The following is a 16,733-nucleotide window of genomic DNA, read 5'->3' on the forward strand; positions in this document are numbered from 1 at the left end:
CCCCCCGGGACGTCACCCACAACAATGCCCCCCCCCTCCGCCGGAGGCGGGACTTCCGCGCGACGCGCCCGCCCATTGGCCACTCCACCTGCCGCTCACGTACGAGCCAGGACAGCGCGGCTCGTCGAGTTCAGTGTCTCCCGCCGCCAAGCGCATGCGCAGCTCCGTGGGTGACGCTGCCTCCGCGGGGCCCGTCAGGCCGGGCAGGTGAGGGCGGAAGAGGGCGGGGCGGCCTGGCAGCGCGGCCTCTCGGCCCCGCCCACGCTCACATCCGGGTTACGTGCCACGCGCAGGAGCGCTGCGCAGCGGCGGCGTGCTGACGTCAGAGGGCGGGGCCCGCGGCACGGACACACCCCCCGCCCCCGGCCCCGGCCCCGCCGCGGGGTGTGCGGGGAGTGTGCGGTGTGCGGGGAGTGTGGGATTGCGGGGTGCGCGGGGTGTGCGGGATTGCGGGGTGCGCGGGGTGTACGGGGAGTGTGCGGTATGCGGGGGGTGCGGGATTGCGGGGTGCGCGGGGGGTGCGGGGTGTGCGGGATTGCGGGGTGCAGGGGGTGCGGGGCCCGGGGCAGCGTGTCCAGCCCTGAGCTGCCGTCTTGAGAAAGAGGTTTGCAACGTCCCGCCTAAACCGGCTTTCCAGGAGGATTATTTTCCTTTTCTTCAGCAGACAAGAACAGCCGGTCACAACGTGCTTTGCGCTGGTACAGCCCCTCTGCTGTGCCCGCATTCTCTCCAGCTGAGCAGATCACATCTGGATGAGGGCACGTGCCTAGACCTCAAGACACGATTCACTGCAGCCACCTTTCTTACCTGTAGAATTAAGCGAGTTCTTGCTACCGTTCTGAAATCACTGGTCTCTTATGTAAAATATCTTACAAAATTATATCTACTTCTTCCCCATCATCAGCAAGTGAATTATTTTACTATTAATCCTCTCTATGTTAAAAGAAATAAAATAGTAATTTATTTTAGAATCTTTTCAAAGAATGAAGTCAAGCTAGTTGGATTACAGTAATTTTGGGGCCTATTTTTCCTACATTTAAAGATGAAACCGTTTGTCTTTCAAAAGTCCTCTGGGCTTCTTCTTCTGCACAGCTTCTGAGAAATAACTTCCAACATTATAGAGACTGCTTCAGGTAGTTACTTACAGTTTGTGTGGGGTTTTTTTGTTTTTGAAAAAAATACTTCAGGGCAAATTCCATCTGATCCTGCAGAATTTTGACTCAAATTTTGTGTGTGCCACTATAATCTTGTTTAAATTAATCACAGTAGTTTTATTAATTGTTAAACTGTATTATTCTACTGAAACAGAAAGAGGGTGCTGTATCCTTCAACCCATTACACTACAGATGCACGTTTTCTTCTTGCCCCCTTTTCTATATAATTTTAGTTTCTCCATTTGTTTTCAACTGAGCAAGAGATACAAATCTCAACTGCTTAAGTTTTCCTTCAGATCTGATCCCCTGAACTCTGTAAGATGAAGCCATTGGACTCTGAAGCATTGCCCTCATCTCAAAGGATGACACAGCAGAACTGTTCACAGCATCAGTTAATGTTTTCCATTCTGAAAAGCTTGATTTAATAAGATATACTGGTATTTCATGTAGCAGCTTTAGATGCTAGTGTGTGCTTTACTACCTCTGTTCTGAAGTCACCTTTTTTTGTTATTCTGTAAAGAAAAATGTTAGTTTACTCTGTCTGATGTTACACAGCAGAACCCAACAAACTGCCTCAGGTGCTGCTTGGCTCAGCCCAGGGGTGGAGAGGAGTGTGCTGATCCACAGCCCCGATGAGCTGGACACCAGTGACTTCAGGACATTGTGTCTGCCTGGGTTAGCCCTGCTGGAATGGGAAGTCTGGACAGAACTGTCTTGACACAAGCTGCTTAATTGAGTAGTCGTGTAATATTATTAGGAGTCTGCCCTTCTTCATTCCTTCCTTTTCTTTGTGTTCCCATCTCTTGGCTGCATAACATTTGAAATCATAGCTATGATCCATCAATGTTACTAGTTGTGTGATGAGCCTGATGCTTTTTGAGCCTGATAAAAATACGCAAAGACATAAATAAACATAAATCTGACTGTTGAATCAGCTGTGTGGACCATTGCAATACTGTCTAGTTGAGAGGAAAAAATTGCTAGATCAAACAGAAACGAATTTGCCTTTTGGCCAGAAGGGTCCATTTGAATTCACATGTGAAACCCGACAGAATGACAGGGTGCTCAGTAGCCACAGACGCTGGGACACTGTTGAAGCCCTGATCTGCACTCAGGCTTTATGCTACCTGGCAGAGTTTCTCCTGCTTTCCTTACCATAATTCAGCATTTATATTGTCCATAAGCCTCTACTTTCCATTATTCCAGTTTATTTACTTTTTTTTTTAGATAACACAACAAATCTTCTGCCTATCCTTTCCTGATAAAAGGATATTATTATTTTGCCTACTAAAGTTACAAGTATCTTCCTGCTCTGCAAGGTTGTACGACCTTCAACAGCGTCACCCAGAAATGTCTTTGTGATTTTCCAAGCACCGAATTCAAGTGCAAATACATTTCTCTTGCAGGCCTGGGTGCTAACCTTCTCCTGTCCCATGACCTCACATTTAGACAGCCTGGGGAAGCCTGCTCCAGCTGTAGGGACGCCCGAACCATTACTCTGGTCAAAGCACTGGTGTTTTACAGCCGTGGTTGCTGCTGCTGCAGGTTCTTGCTCCGCAGCGCCCGGCTGCGTTTGGCAGCGCAAGGAGCAGAAGCTGCGGCAACAGATCATCTCGCTGCTGCTTTTTAAAGTTTTACTGTAAGAAAGAACACCTTTGGAAAACAGAAGAAGTGTGCAGCAAGCCGTCCGGAGAGCTCGGCCGCCCTGCTGCGGGTCTGTCCCGCGGGCTGGTGCCGGGGGCGGCCCCGCAGCGGGGGGGGATGGGGCAGAGCCCGAAGCTGGTAACGGTTCAGGGACGCTCTGGGCACAGTGAGGAGATGATCCAGGTTCAGGGGCCAACCAGGGAGTCCAGGAGCGGCAGGTGGGCCTGGAGAGAGGGCTCTAAGATAGGTCCGACATCTCTCTAGGAGGCAGAGCTGGAAACAAGGCTGCAGCAGAGGTCCAGGGTCCAGCCAGGAGTCAGGGACAAGAGAGAGAACTGGAGACAAAATACAACATCCACCCAAGGGGCCCATCCAAAATATAGCCTACCTAAAGCCTAGCTCCAGAGGCCATCCAGGGAATGACAGAGACAGAACTGAAGACAAAGCATGTCACTGGAATGAAGGTTAAATGGAGCTCCCAAGCCCTGCACAGAGGATGTGGGTAGGAGTCCCAGGTGAGACCAGTCAGTTGAGACCTATTGGTGCACTCCAGACCATGACACCAGGACAGACCACACAGCAGTTCTCCCAACAGAGATGTATTCCAGCTGTGCTCTCACTCAAGTCCCTGAATCATAAAGCTAGGGAAAGCATTTCTGTAATTGACTGTACAAGTGCAAAATCACATGTAGCTCTCTGGGTATTAGACTCAGAGAGATAAATTAATTTTTAATACACAGTATGCAAATGCAAGCAACTATATTGCAAGAATGCAAAATTTTTTACTATAACAAGTGCCAGCAGATCTGAGACATGCACATCATAAAGAAACCCTAGACCTTTCCTCAGTTCATGCACACAAGTTCCATTCAGGTTGTTGAGTGACTCCCCTACAGCCCCTGAAATATTGCTGAATTGACTGCATTTATTTGCTTAGAGATGGTCCAAGAATTCCTAGCCAGGGAAGAATGCATCCTGTCTTCTCTCTCCCACAGAAGGCTGATTAAACAACTAACTTCGTCCTTACCTCCAGCAGAAAAAAATCCTCAGTTTGGTGGTAACAGCGGTGCTGATTTCAGGGAATGAAGGCAAGGAAAGCTGTGGGGCAGGATCAGTGGTCTTTAAATGGCATTTATGATCTTTAACTGTATAAAGAAACTTGTATTAAGTGTTAAAAGGTTGTATCACCTCCGTGTTTGGCACCAGTGCACCTCCTGCAACATATCAAGCTGTGGGAACTCCTGTGCAAAAGCTGCTGAGAACTGTCATCTCATTGTAGAGATGGAGTAACTAGCTCTGCACACTGAGACCAGGTGAGGTATGATACCGATTTTTGCAAAAGCCTTCTTCATTTTTTTTTCCACTGCTGTGAATCTCATTTTGAAAATATCCCTTGTCTGCCTTTAAGTGCAAAAGTATTTTATGAAAAAGTCTCCACTGAGCTGCCCACATTGATACTCTAATTCCTTTCTTAAACTAATGGTTTGTTTAGGCTTGCCTATGGCTTACAACTGTGGCTTCAGCATTTGGCAAGCCATGTTAGAAGAATATAATACAAAAGACAACTCATTGCTTTAATTTAAACTGTACTGACTGTTACTTCTGTGCTCTGGCACTGCCTGTATTTGGCCATATTGTGTTTAGCCTGCAGTACCCTGTGAATATAAACACCACTTCTAGACAGGCAAATATCCCATACTGCTGGGCCACTGCACATGTGCTAGGACACAGAGCTGATGCTGTCACAGCAGTTCCTGTGCTGCACTCCAATACACGCTGAAAATAGGCAGTGTGTTGGTCCCATCAATCTGTTCACCAGCCCCAAAATGGTAAGATTTGACACTGGCATTTTGGATTTAGTTAATAAACTTGGCTCGAGGAGAACAAAGGAAGAAGCAATCCAGGTGCTGTAATTTTGGGTTGCAAGTTACTCTTTTGCTTGCAGCTTGTTAGAACAAACAAAATGCCCTGTGTGTACATTCCCTTTCCTAGCATACAAAGAACATCTCTTCCTCTTTTCCAAATATGATCCTCAGTATATAAATATGTATGTTGTCAACCATAATGGTTCTTGCTTTAGAACTGACAGTTTAGATCTTTGTACTTGATTAGTGCCTCTGTCTTCAGAATTGCTCTGCCTCTAGCAGGAACAGACATGAAGATTAGATTAAATTACTAAAGATTAAACAGACTGGTTTTAGGTTTTGCTGTTTTTACTGGCTAGATGAGTGAACGTGTGGATGGCTCTGAGAAAGAGCATATTACTCTGCTGAGTCACTCAAGGGCTACACTTGTCTGGGAAGGCCTGAGCTGATAAAGACTTCTGTAGCACAGGCTTCATGACTCAGGAGCAGAGCAACACAAAGAAGGTGGAGTGATGGGGCTGTGGACCTGGAACTGAGAGAGTTCACATTGGGCTGTTTGTTAAGATGCGGCTGCTCCAAGTCTAACCAACATTCTCTGTCCTTCATTTACACAGTGATCAAATTTAACAAAAGTAAACTAAAATTAGCAAGCTTGCTTATCTTGCCTCTGGAATTGCTCTCCTCTTATCTGCTTACTTAACCAGGAAAAGATTTCTTGCTTTATTTGGCCATTGACTAATGGCAGTCTCAGGAAAAAAGATTGCTTTCACAGGCTGCTGCTTCCTTAGGCTGGGAGGTTGCTGGACTTCTGCTGCTAGGAGGTTGAGTTAGGGAAGGTATGGTGATGTGTCTCCTGAGATGGCAGATGTTGCTGGAGCCAGGCCTTGCCAGGCCTGTGGCAGTAGTATTTGCTAGCCAGAGGAGCTGGTCACAATTTTCTTTTGAAGTACAGAAACTGAGAATTTACTGAAGAATGATACGTTTGTAATTTTCTGCACAGTCACCATTGAAGCCGCTTGTGAAGACAGTGTTTGGAGATGAGAGGACAGCACAAAGCTCTTTGCAGGCAGTATTCCTCAGATAAGGTCACTCTGCTTATTCTGATGTTTGATAAGACTGTTACCACTGGAGAGCTTCAATAGTTCAGCAGGAATCAAACCTCCTGTGGTATCATTGTCACACAAGGTACAATAGTCGCTACTGCTGAAGGACACATTTGCTATCTCCAAAGATTCCTGAAGCACAAGGAAATCATCCTTTCCATGCTGTGAGGGAGAGGGATATTTTCTTCCCATGCTAGGACTCTCAAGGTTGGCTTTAATTATTTCAGAGATTTTCTGGCCAACTCTACCCTCAGCATGGTTTTGTGCAAACAACAGTCCCAGTCTTACTTCTATCTCTTCTGCTCTTACATACCTGCTGGGGACATACTGCTGGCTTGAACCTGAGGCAAATACAAAGTTTTCTTCTGCAGCAACCAGACTTGAGCTTTCTATAGGTTTCAAGGAGATCTGGGAAATCAGTTCATGGGTGTTTAGATAAAAAACTCCATCTGCAGTCACTCTGTTTGAGTTGCTGGCCTCTTCTCTTCTGAGTTGGCTACAAGCCTCATTAGGTCCAACCCAGTCCTAATGAAAAGATCAGTAAGTTGGATATTTTGCTTAGAGTTGGAATTTGCAAAGTAACTTATTTCTTTATGGCTTGGGCACAATATTCCAGAAGTTTAGTGCAAATCTACTGGGCAAAGTTAGAGTAACAGACTAGAGAATCTAGCTGCTGATTTCACAAGATTTCACAAGAAATTTTCAAGATTTCACCTCCAGAATATACTGCAAGCTGCTTTTGTTGCTTTGGCTTTGCAAAGGCAGGGTGCACCTTTCATGTTCAGCACGGATAGGGAGAGTGAACGGAGGGGTTTTATTTCTAAGGAGATGGAATCTGGACAGAAGCATTAGTATTTTTGCTAGTATGTGGAGGCAGGAAACTGAGAAACTGCAAATGCCCAGGAAGACCAGAACCATGTGTCAGTAGCTCTGCTCAGAAGCTAGAATGATTAATCCCAGGAAAAAAAAAAAAATCCTCTCCTCATGAACTGAGGGTCATAAGAAAGAAATTAAACTTATTTCTTACCTTAAAATTCCCATTGTGAAAATTATAGAGTGGCTGAAAGAAAGCAGCTGGTGTGGGAATGTTAAAGCATGACAGGCTTTTTGCCCTGAACAGAGAAAACAACACTTAAAATAAAAAGAACCAGACAATCTGTATTTTGTCTCAATGACACAGCACAGTGATTAGATGAACACCCCACACTTACAAAGCTTGCAGGAGAAGCCCATTTCACATGGTTTCTGACACCTCATACAATTCCTTGTCTGTCTCCTGAGCATGAATTTAATGTTTTTAGCCTGAAGCACAGTCTTAAAATTCCTGAGGAGTGCTATGTGCTGCACACTCAGTGCTACTCATTATAAGCACTGAGCTATTTATGCATTTGTTTAGCAACTTGTTTGATCTAAACCACTGTTTCTGGAAATGTTTACAGAGTTCTATTTTCATTGCATCTAGACAGAGATATTCTGCCAGACATTCTACTCCTTTATTAGTGTCTATAATTTAAAAATATTTTATCATATGGACATAATGGATCCTGCTTCTCTGAGTGACACATACATAGAGCAATATAATTACCCTTTGCTCTGCCAGCATAAAAACTTGCAAAGGATGATTGAACCAAGGTTCTAACTTTTTTATCTGTACAGGTTGGTCCCAGAACCTAAGAAACACTGAATCTGAGTCAGTGTAATTTGCTTATCTTGGTATTTTACACACTGACTACTGCAAGGTATGTCACAAGTAGCTTAACACTGGCATCAGTTTGACTCCTTTGTGGATTGCTGTAAACATGCACTTTTACTTTATCTACATAAAACTTAACTATATATTTCCATGGATTTAAATTTATTCAACTCCAAGAGACCCTCAGCCTTGAGCTTCAGCTGACTTTGGGTGCCACAAAGGTCCTTGGGTCTCCTTAAGGACTGCATAAGGTCATTAACTGCCATCAGCCAAGGGACATGCATGTCCCAAGATTGTCAAAATAGCTTTTGAAAATGACTGAGTCTGTGCAGCAGAAACAGGAATCAAAAGGGATATAAGGACACTTGATTTACCCTCTTAAAGCTATAAAGGTCAAGGGCAACTTAATAAAAAACTGTAACACACCTTGAAGAAAGCTTGCAGTTCCAAAATAAATAGAGTAGAGTGCCAAAACTCAGAGGAATGACCAAGAATTGCATAGTTCTGGTATTTAGGATCTTTTCAGACAGTTTCAGTTCACCTAGGAAAAGAATCAGCACAAAAATAATAGATAAAAAGTCTGGAGGTCTGGCTGGATGGTCATGCCCAAAGAGTGGTGGTCAGTGTCTCGATGTCCAGATGCAGACTGGTGACAAAGGGTGCTCACCAAGGGCCAGTACTGGGTCCAGTGCTGTTCAACATCTTTATCAGCCACATGGACAGTAGGATTTATGCCCCCTCAGCAAGTTTGCCAGCGACAGCAAAGTGTGTGGTGAGGCTGACATGCTGGAGGGGAGGGGAGGGAGGCCATCCAGAGGGACCCTGACAGGCTGGAGAGGTGGGCTTGTGCAAAGTGCATGAAGCTCAACCAGGTCAAGTGCAAGGTCCCACACCTGGGTCAGGACAATCCCAAGCATAAACACAGGCTGGGTGGAGAATGGATTGAAAACATCCCTGAGGAGAAGGACTTGGGAGTGATGTGGGACGAGAAGCTAAACATGAGGCAGCAGTGTGTCCTGCCAGCTCAGAAAGCCAACCATGCTCTGGGCTGCATCAAAAGAAGCATAGCCAGCAGCTCAAGGGAGGTGATTCTCCCCCTTTACTTGGCTCTTGTGAGACCCCACCTGGAATATTCTGTCCAATTCCAAAGCCCCCAACATGAGAAGGACATGGAGCTCATGGAGAAAGTCAATAGAAGGGCCACAGAAATGATTCAAGGGCTGGAGCAGCTATCCTACAAGGACAGGCTTAGAATGTTTGAGCTGTTCATCCTGGAGAAGAGAAGGCTCCAGGGAGACCTTAGAGCACCTTCCAGTGCTTGAAGGGGCTCCAGGAAAGCTGGGGAAGGACTTTGGACAAGGGGAGGGAGTGAAAGTACAAGAAGTAATGGATCAAAACTGGAAGAGGGGAGATTTAGGTTAGACATTAGGAGGAAGTTATTTAGTGTGAAGGTGGTGAGACACTAGAACAGGTTGCCCAGAGAAGCTGTGGCTGCTCCAACCCTGGAAGTGTTGAAGGGCAGGTTGGATGGGGCTTGGAGCAGTCTGGTCTGATGGGAGGTGTCCCTGCCCATGCAGGGGGTTTAAACTAGATGATCTTTAGGGTCCCTTCCAACTCAAACCATTCTATGATGATTCTATGTTACAAGGATATGAACATGGATATGAAAAGACATGAATTAAGGTAAAACCAACATTCTTTGTACCTGCTCTTTGGAACACTGTTGTCTGGCTCCACTCACTCCACTGACTATGGTATGAATCCTCATTTTCAGAGACTTTGCAGCGAACTCGTGCAATGTAGGCAACGCCACGGCGAAGCTCTGAGGCTTCTATTTCTACCCGTGGCAGTGAACTGGTCAGAGTCTTGTTCAATGCAACCTGCAAAGTATTAAAAAGAATTTATGTTAACAAGACTGGGCAAAGGGATTGTCCTTTAAATACTCTTTTCCTGCCCCGCTCCCCCCCGGTTTTCCAAATCCTCTTTTCTTGCATGCAAGAAGAGGCCTTGCATGATAATGGATGACTTCTGCACACAGGGTTCAGGGAAAGATTTATTGATCTTTGGTATTGATGTTTCATATAAAATCTTTCAGCTTTGATGTGGGAAACCAGAAGGCCAGCTTACACCAGTCAGCCACCAGAAGGCCCTGAGCTGAGTGGCAAGGCTGTTGTGCCTCGTCCAATTACCTGCCAGGACATGCTGGACTCCTTAAACTGCAACTCATATTGAAGAATTTCAATGAGATACCAAGGTACACTCCAAGATATCTGACACTTGCTGGCAGTGATGTTGCTCTGGATGTTCAAAGGTGGGTCAAGTTTTACTGCAAATAGAGAGGTAGGTTTATTCACAGTATTTGGGACATGAACACCACAGAGTGAGATGCATGATACTGGGCTGACTAAAGTCTTGGGAGATAAAGCTAAAGAGTGATACTAAGACCAGCAATAGACCAAATTAACTTACAGGGTAGATCAGAGCAGCTACAGTACAGAGATGAATTAGTGATAACTCAAATAGCCCCTGGGGGCAGTCCTGCAAGCAAAGAACGTCTTTGGATCTCACATTCTGCTCTTCCAACATACCACTAATACAGACAGGCCCTGAGATTTTGAATACTAGATCATTTATCTGAAGTACCAGACCATGGGACATTTAATTATATCCATGACTTTGATTCCTCATGACTTCATTTATTTAAAAAAAATGTCCAGCTGTTTATCAATCCAGTTGTACATTATCCATGGCACAAGAAAACATGATGTGAGAAGTATACTTGAAAGATGCTCCAGAGCCAGCGCTGTCTCAAGTCCTGGAAAAGAATGGAGGAATACTGGGACTGCATTCTTGCTGAGGAACTCCACATGTTGCACTCTGCAGTGCTGGGCACCTGTTTCTGTTATTTTTCGCTTGCTGTCTTTGGGGCACCTTTTGTTAGAGAACGTATCAGACCTACCCCAGAGCTGCTTGGCAGAGCCGCAGCCGCCCCAGCTCCTACTTACTGTGCTCGCGGGGACTGTACTCTGGAAAGGCAACGTATGTGTGATTGCATCCAAAGAAGTTGCCTTGGAGAGAGACTCTGTAACCATCTTCTTCCAAGATCTGGCTGGCTAACTGGATTGTGCAGTGGTACTGATTCTGCATTCTTCCTCGGGCATTCAGTTTGCAGCTGGCATTGTGTCCCTTTGACCAGAGGCTAGAAAGTTTAAATCACATGATGAAGTGCTTTTCAGTTTATGAAAGATGGGTGACAGCTTAAGCACAGCACTGCCTTTTTGAAAGAACATCAGCTTCTAGTGCAGACAGAAGAGAAAGCAATGCTAAAGCTGGCTGGGCAGCAGGGCTGACGAGGGAGGAAGGAGACACCTTCACAACCTCACTCCTCAGAGCACCACGTCTCTCAGCAGCTGCCAGGAGCCCAGTACCTGCCCCCAGCTCCCTCTGAAAGTGAGAGGGCTCTTGTGTGTTGATGCTAGGAAAGCAGCTGGTGTAGGGGGGTTGGAGTGGGTGGACAGTTGGTTACAAGTGCACAGCACAGAGCTAACAAGTTGTACATTAAAGCCTCTTTCACTATGAACAAACCAATATTGACAGCAAAACATGTCTGAGGTTGGTTTGTTTGGAGTGTTGTGTTTTTTTTCCATATTCACAAGCTTCCGCACAGCATAAATGACAGAAAATGTAATCTTGGGGAAATAGCTCCAAAGATCAGTCTTATATTATTAGATTATCTAATGTAGCCATTTACTAGCACATTTTTCATGTTGCATGTGACCCCAAAATAAACTGGGATACTGTAGTTTATCAGCTTGGCATTTTTTCATAGATCTAAACCCCATTATCTTTAAGAGTTAGGGTATTTTTGACTTAACCTTACCAGAATATACTGCCCAGGTGGATTACCCTCATGTAATAGTTCAGTAGTTATTTGTAGTCAAGATGTTATTAAATAATCTAAACATATTCATTTCAAACTAGCAGATCAGAATGCTGATTAGCCTACCAACTAGCAAACTATTCATCTGATTTCTTCTGTTAGAGGAAAAATTATTCACATAATATTCTAAATCTATTATTAAAGCTTATAAATCACCAGACTCGACATTCTTCTGTGTTTATGAATATATATATATGAACTAATTTAGATTAAACCACTAAGTGTTTCATTTCTAGGCAACAAGACAAAAAGCGATTAGAAACTGATTCTGCAGATTCCTGTAGGATGGGCTCTGGAAGTGCCCAGGTCATGGGGAGCAGAGGCTGCGCAGGGAAGGCTCTGCGCCCAGGGCCCCTTCCCAAAGGGAACACTGGACGGACAGACCGCCCTGAGCTGCATCAGATCCCGCAGCCGCGCGCGGGGCACCCCGAGGCCACGGGTCCACGGAAGGGAGGGACGGGAGCGGGTCCGGAGGCAGCGCAGGCGGCTGGGCTGGCAGGGCCGGCGGTGCCGGGAGCTCCAGCTGCGCGGGGACCAGAGCCCGGCCCGGGCCGCCCCCGCGCATCCCGCCCCCGCCCGTCCCGCCCCCCTGCCCGGCTCAGGCAGGTCCCGCCGTGCAGCCCCTACTTGGTGAAGTGCAGGTAGAACGGTCCGTCGCCCACGGGCTCCTCTGTTGCCCAGGTGCAGCTCACAGTAGTCACGTAGTTATTCAGGCAGCTCAGGCTGCCCGGGAACTCTGCGGAGGAAGGAGACCAGAGCTGTGAGGCCTTGCTCAGCACATCGGTGCATCACACCATCACTGGTGCTTCCGTCAGACACCTCGTCTGTCCTTTCTCGTGACCTTCTTCCTCTCTCGTTCTGCACCGCACTGCACAAGAGGAGGGTAAGGTCTTAGGGCAGGGACGGTTCTGCTGCCCAGCACTTGCTCAGCTCCCCAGGCCTGCATTGTCAGCCTGGTGTATCAGTTCCTGGGACTTGGGAAAGTGCTTGAGGGTCTGTGGATGAGACAGGAGCACATACAAGTGCCTCTCTTCCCACAGTGGATCTACTCCAGATCTCCTCTTACCTCCCCCTCTTCCTCCACCAAAGAGCAGCACGGCAGTAATGCACAGCTGGAGGCCCAGCTGCCACACATGTCCTCCCATTCCAGACAGTATCTAAAACAGAGCAACTGTTAGAAACAGTTCGTCAGTATTTGTACCAGCAGACTGAAGATTTAGCTACTTGCCCTGACACAAGCTGACCTGGACTCTGTTAGAGCAGCAACTGAGCTGTATAATTTCTTCTGTGGGAACTGCTCTCCTGATGGAAGTACTTTGAAACACCAGCTCCCTGAAAGGAAGTTATTAATTCCTGCCATTTGATAGGGGCAGGGAGGTTTTCCATCTTTCCTTCTTCATGCATTTTTTGGTATCTGGTTTATGACCAACAGTATCCTTCTAGTCCCAAATTTCACAAAGCTAGTCAGCAGCATCCACATACCAACCTCTTTCCTGTAATTATACCAGCTTATAGTGTCCCTTTTCTGCATTAAATAGTAAAATAATTACAGTATTTCAGAGTCCGATCAAGAGAAAATTAATCTCTTTGGCCTCCACCATTTCTGGGTTTTTCTTAAATGTCCTGTTTTGCTGCAGGTTGTCTTCAGAGTGGGGGTTGTCAAAAGGAAGCGTCACCGTTAGCTGATTTTAACTGAGGGAGGCTGGGAGGCACAAAGTCTTTCCAGCTTATCATTCTAATCAGGTTGCATTTGATCCCTGTGATAAATACAGTAAGACTGACTAAATATGAAAGAGAGAGAGCTGCATTAAGTAGAATGATACATGTACTTACAAGAACTTGTTCAGGCACACTAACATAGGTCAAGATTACTAAACAGGACCAAGTATTTCCAGGTAATTGCTAATGTGATAAACTGTAGGCTATACATCTTGGTTAGGTATCTTAAAAAAAAAAAAAAAATAGAATCCATCTCACTGGTGGACCCTGTGGCCAGTGCAAGCAGCAAGGGCACTACTACAGCAGCTGAAGGACTGGAAGACAAATCAACGTCCTAGCCAGGCTGCTTGATGTTTTTTTGTTTGTTCTAATGCCCAGTTTCTGCAACACTGCTGAGTTAAGGGTGAAGGCAAAAAAGCCTCGTGAAACTTGTAGGTGTAGGAGGTGTCAGAGGAAGGGAAAGAACCACCTTCATTCTGCAGGAAAGAAAGAGACCAAACAGCTGAAAGAAAGCCCTGAAATGATACAGCAGGTATGCTGCCACCAATCCAGGTGTTGGTTCAGCACCAGATGCTGACTGGTGATCTTGAGTTCCCAGGTGGTCTCAGGCTGGTGGCAATGGTGTTTCCATGCTTTCTGTATGTTTCCAGGGCAGTGTTCTGCCTATTACCTGCTCAAGACAATGAGGCCTTTCAGCTATGCCTTTGCCCTCCCCTCCTGTGCTTCCATCAGCTGCCTCCTTTTCCCAAAAGTCATTTCAAGTTATTTTAACTAGAATCTGTACAACACAGATTTTCCAGATGCTCTCAGCTGCTTATCAACAGAAAGACAGGTGATTGACTGCCACTGATGTATCTGTTTATGTATTACCAGAAATCCAGTTCCAAAGTTCTGGCTAACCCTCACATTCAGGGGGCCCCGTAGAACACACAAACAGAAAGATGGCTCACCCAAATCTTAGTGGAAGTCAGAAGCTTCAGGCTCTGATTTGGCAGTGGTTTGAGCTGTTCCAAAATATTCTCTGCTCACTGTCTCTCCCACAGCAAGACACAGTGAGTGGTGCACAGTGGGTCTTTGAGACCCACAAACACTCTGCTTCCATTAGTCATAACTGACCTGCTCTCCCTTGGCCACAATTCCTTCCTTCAACCTCTTCCAGAGACAGCACCAACAGGCACTAAAGAAGGGCAGGACACTGACTGGCACCTGTGAAGTACAACAGTGGCAGGAACAGTGTCTCTGCCCACGTGCAGGTCCCTCATGCATTAGGACATTCCCAAGTGCACGTTCTCCAGAGCAATCATTGTGCTGCTGAGCATGATCATTTATCATGGGCACTCCTTCAGTCATCCCTGCCTACAAAGAGTTATTTTGTAGGTGCTTTAAGAAAAATAGATTATCAACCTCCTAAATATCTAGGCCTCTAAGCATATGTCTGAAAGAAGTATGTCAAGTGCACATAGTAGACTCGCACGATCAGCATGCATACGGAGAAGAAAGATCTCATCTGCACAGAGTATCAGAAAGAACCCCGTGCAATGAGTCTGTTTCTCCCTTCGTCTTTGGAGAGCTGTTTTTCCACAATTTGATGGTCACAAACAGCTATGTACTTCTAGATTTGACAGACCTGGATCCCAGAGGCTGAAAAAGAAGCTGCTACAAAGGATGACTACTGCAATAAAGCCATATTCATACATACATATATACACTTACATACATTAAAAAGCATATTTTTTCTGAGGGCTATTTTGACTGCATTCATTTACATTAATCTGTTTCAGTCAGAGAGGAGTACCTAAAAATAATTTACTCAAGATAGTGGTTTTTTCTTGCGCAATCTGTATCAGAATTAATGCAATAGAGTGGTTTTGTGCTCAGCAATCTAGCAGAACAAAAGCACAAAGACCTTTCTGGTGGTTTTGTTGTTCTAGGTACCTAGTACAAGAAACAATAGAGAATTTCACTTTTAGGTAAATAAGTTATTTTTCAGTATCTTAGCTCAGTAGATGTATCCTATCATTATTTACCAGCATTCATAGCACAGAAATATATTAAACTGTCTTACCAGCTCAAAGGAAACTTCACTTTTCGCACTGGTTCTGTGCCTTGATAGTTTAAGTTGTGCGGTTTGAAGATCAGGCAGCAGTGGCATAATAAAGCAGATCTTACTGTACCTGATTTTAAAGATAATCTCAAGAACCAATGAAAAACTGCTCCGATTATCAGATTGAGCTGAAGTAGCTGCATTTGCAATTACTCATTAGTGATGGAGAAACTGAGGAACATCTATTAAAGGGTTAACACTTAGCCAAGTAATTTGCTGAATATAAAAGTACCTTCTCGCAACATTTATATAGAAAAGGCCAACAGAAGAGCTCTCTAAGTGACCTAGAGCCATTTCCTAGCCTTGTCTGAATGTGAAGTGAGACTGCTTCCATCCAAGGCCTCTGCCCAACTGTGGTCAAACACCTGAGGCACCCCTCAGCTGCTCTGTCCTGTACCTCTTCCACAGCCTGTGCTCAAAGGAGCAACTTGGGAAGCAAAGGCAAAAAGCATTGCAGCACTTCCATGCCAAATCCCAGAGTGCATAAGGAACAGATCTTTCACACCCAGCTGCAATGCTGCTGTGATAGCATTAGAGTTGGGATCCATCAAGTGAGTCATGTACATGGGTCTAGGGCCAGAGAAAGGCAGAAGCAGCAAAGTACAGACTGTGAAACAGTCTTGCCAGCATTAGCTTTAGGGTCCAAGAGCCAGGGGGCAGGGACCATGCAGAAATGGAGACAAGATGTTTCCAAATGGGTACTGCAGACTGAGTTACGGTGCTTCTCCCAGTACCTGCTTCTGGTCCTTCCCCACCCAGTAAGAACCCTTCCAACTCCCATAAAGCCCCATGGTTACCCATCTAAATGGATATTATGCTTTTTATAGCTACAACACTCCTGAACAAGAGAAACAGAACGCCCCTAAAATGCAAGCAGCCTTCAGAATGTCATTTAAGCACGTAACACCTTCTGCCTTAGAACGGCCCAGATGCCTCCTGCATTTCACCTGCTGCAGCTTAGGCAGCCTGTTCCAAACTCTGTGCCTTCAAGCAGGCCTGCCTGGCCAGGCACTTCAGCACCAAAGCCTTTACCACACTATTACTCAGCTCCTTACTGTGCTTCACACTGCTGTTCAGGAATCTGCCACTGTGGGCTACTGAGGCCATGGAAGGCTGGAGTGAGACCTTCTAGAGGCAGCTTGTTGAGAGAAGGGAAGGCCTCCTCAAGCCAAACAAACCATGGGCTTGCAAACTAGCCCTAGCCTTCCTGAGGAAATACAGTTTTTCCAAATTAGATATTGCTGGGCTGGGCACATTTTCCAATTTGCTGCTAGAAGTGACAGGAAAAAACACACCTCAGACCCAGTGTCAGCCACTTCTTGGCCAAAATATTAGTTGTTACAGCTTGCTTCAAAGCAAATAGTCTCCCTTATTTTAATATCCTTATGCCACATACTAAAGCAAGCTCTTCTCTGCCCATAAAGTCTGCCTCCTAGGGTGACCAGAGGGAACTTCTATCCCAGCATAGCAGCAGACCAGCAGCTTCTACCAGATATGCAGCTAGATAGTGT

At 45.7% G+C, this 16,733-nt stretch overlaps 1 protein-coding gene and 1 long non-coding RNA gene across 8 annotated transcripts in view; one reads left to right on the top strand and one right to left on the bottom strand.

Annotated features, from left to right (window-relative positions):
* The first annotated feature begins 332 nt into the window (after nt 1–332).
* Nucleotides 333–2,085, top strand: LOC127390336 (uncharacterized). The gene is made up of 2 exons (XR_007890849.1): nt 333–404; nt 665–2,085. It is a non-coding gene; the product is annotated as an uncharacterized LOC127390336 (long non-coding RNA).
* Nucleotides 2,051–16,733, bottom strand: part of IL21R (interleukin 21 receptor) — a 58,372-nt gene continuing 43,689 nt past the window's right edge. For 3 of the 7 annotated variants that reach the window (XM_051631783.1, XM_051631781.1, XM_051631788.1), the window contains 8 exons: nt 12,466–12,556; nt 12,027–12,135; nt 10,465–10,658; nt 9,649–9,785; nt 9,165–9,339; nt 7,886–8,000; nt 6,794–6,878; nt 2,051–6,291 (listed from right to left, as the gene is read on the bottom strand). In XM_051631783.1, coding sequence (XP_051487743.1) covers nt 5,740–6,291; nt 6,794–6,878; nt 7,886–8,000; nt 9,165–9,339; nt 9,649–9,785; nt 10,465–10,658; nt 12,027–12,135; nt 12,466–12,556 — 1,458 coding nt within the window. In that variant the 3' untranslated portion in view covers nt 2,051–5,739. The remainder of the gene's footprint in view (nt 6,292–6,793; nt 6,879–7,885; nt 8,001–9,164; nt 9,340–9,648; nt 9,786–10,464; nt 10,659–12,026; nt 12,136–12,465; nt 12,557–16,733) is intronic. The other 4 variants (XR_007890844.1, XM_051631784.1, XM_051631786.1 and 1 more) reach the window with 4 other exon arrangements.

Source organism: Apus apus, chromosome 14, assembly GCF_020740795.1.
Source record: "Apus apus isolate bApuApu2 chromosome 14, bApuApu2.pri.cur, whole genome shotgun sequence".
Taxonomy (NCBI): domain Eukaryota; kingdom Metazoa; phylum Chordata; class Aves; order Apodiformes; family Apodidae; genus Apus; species Apus apus.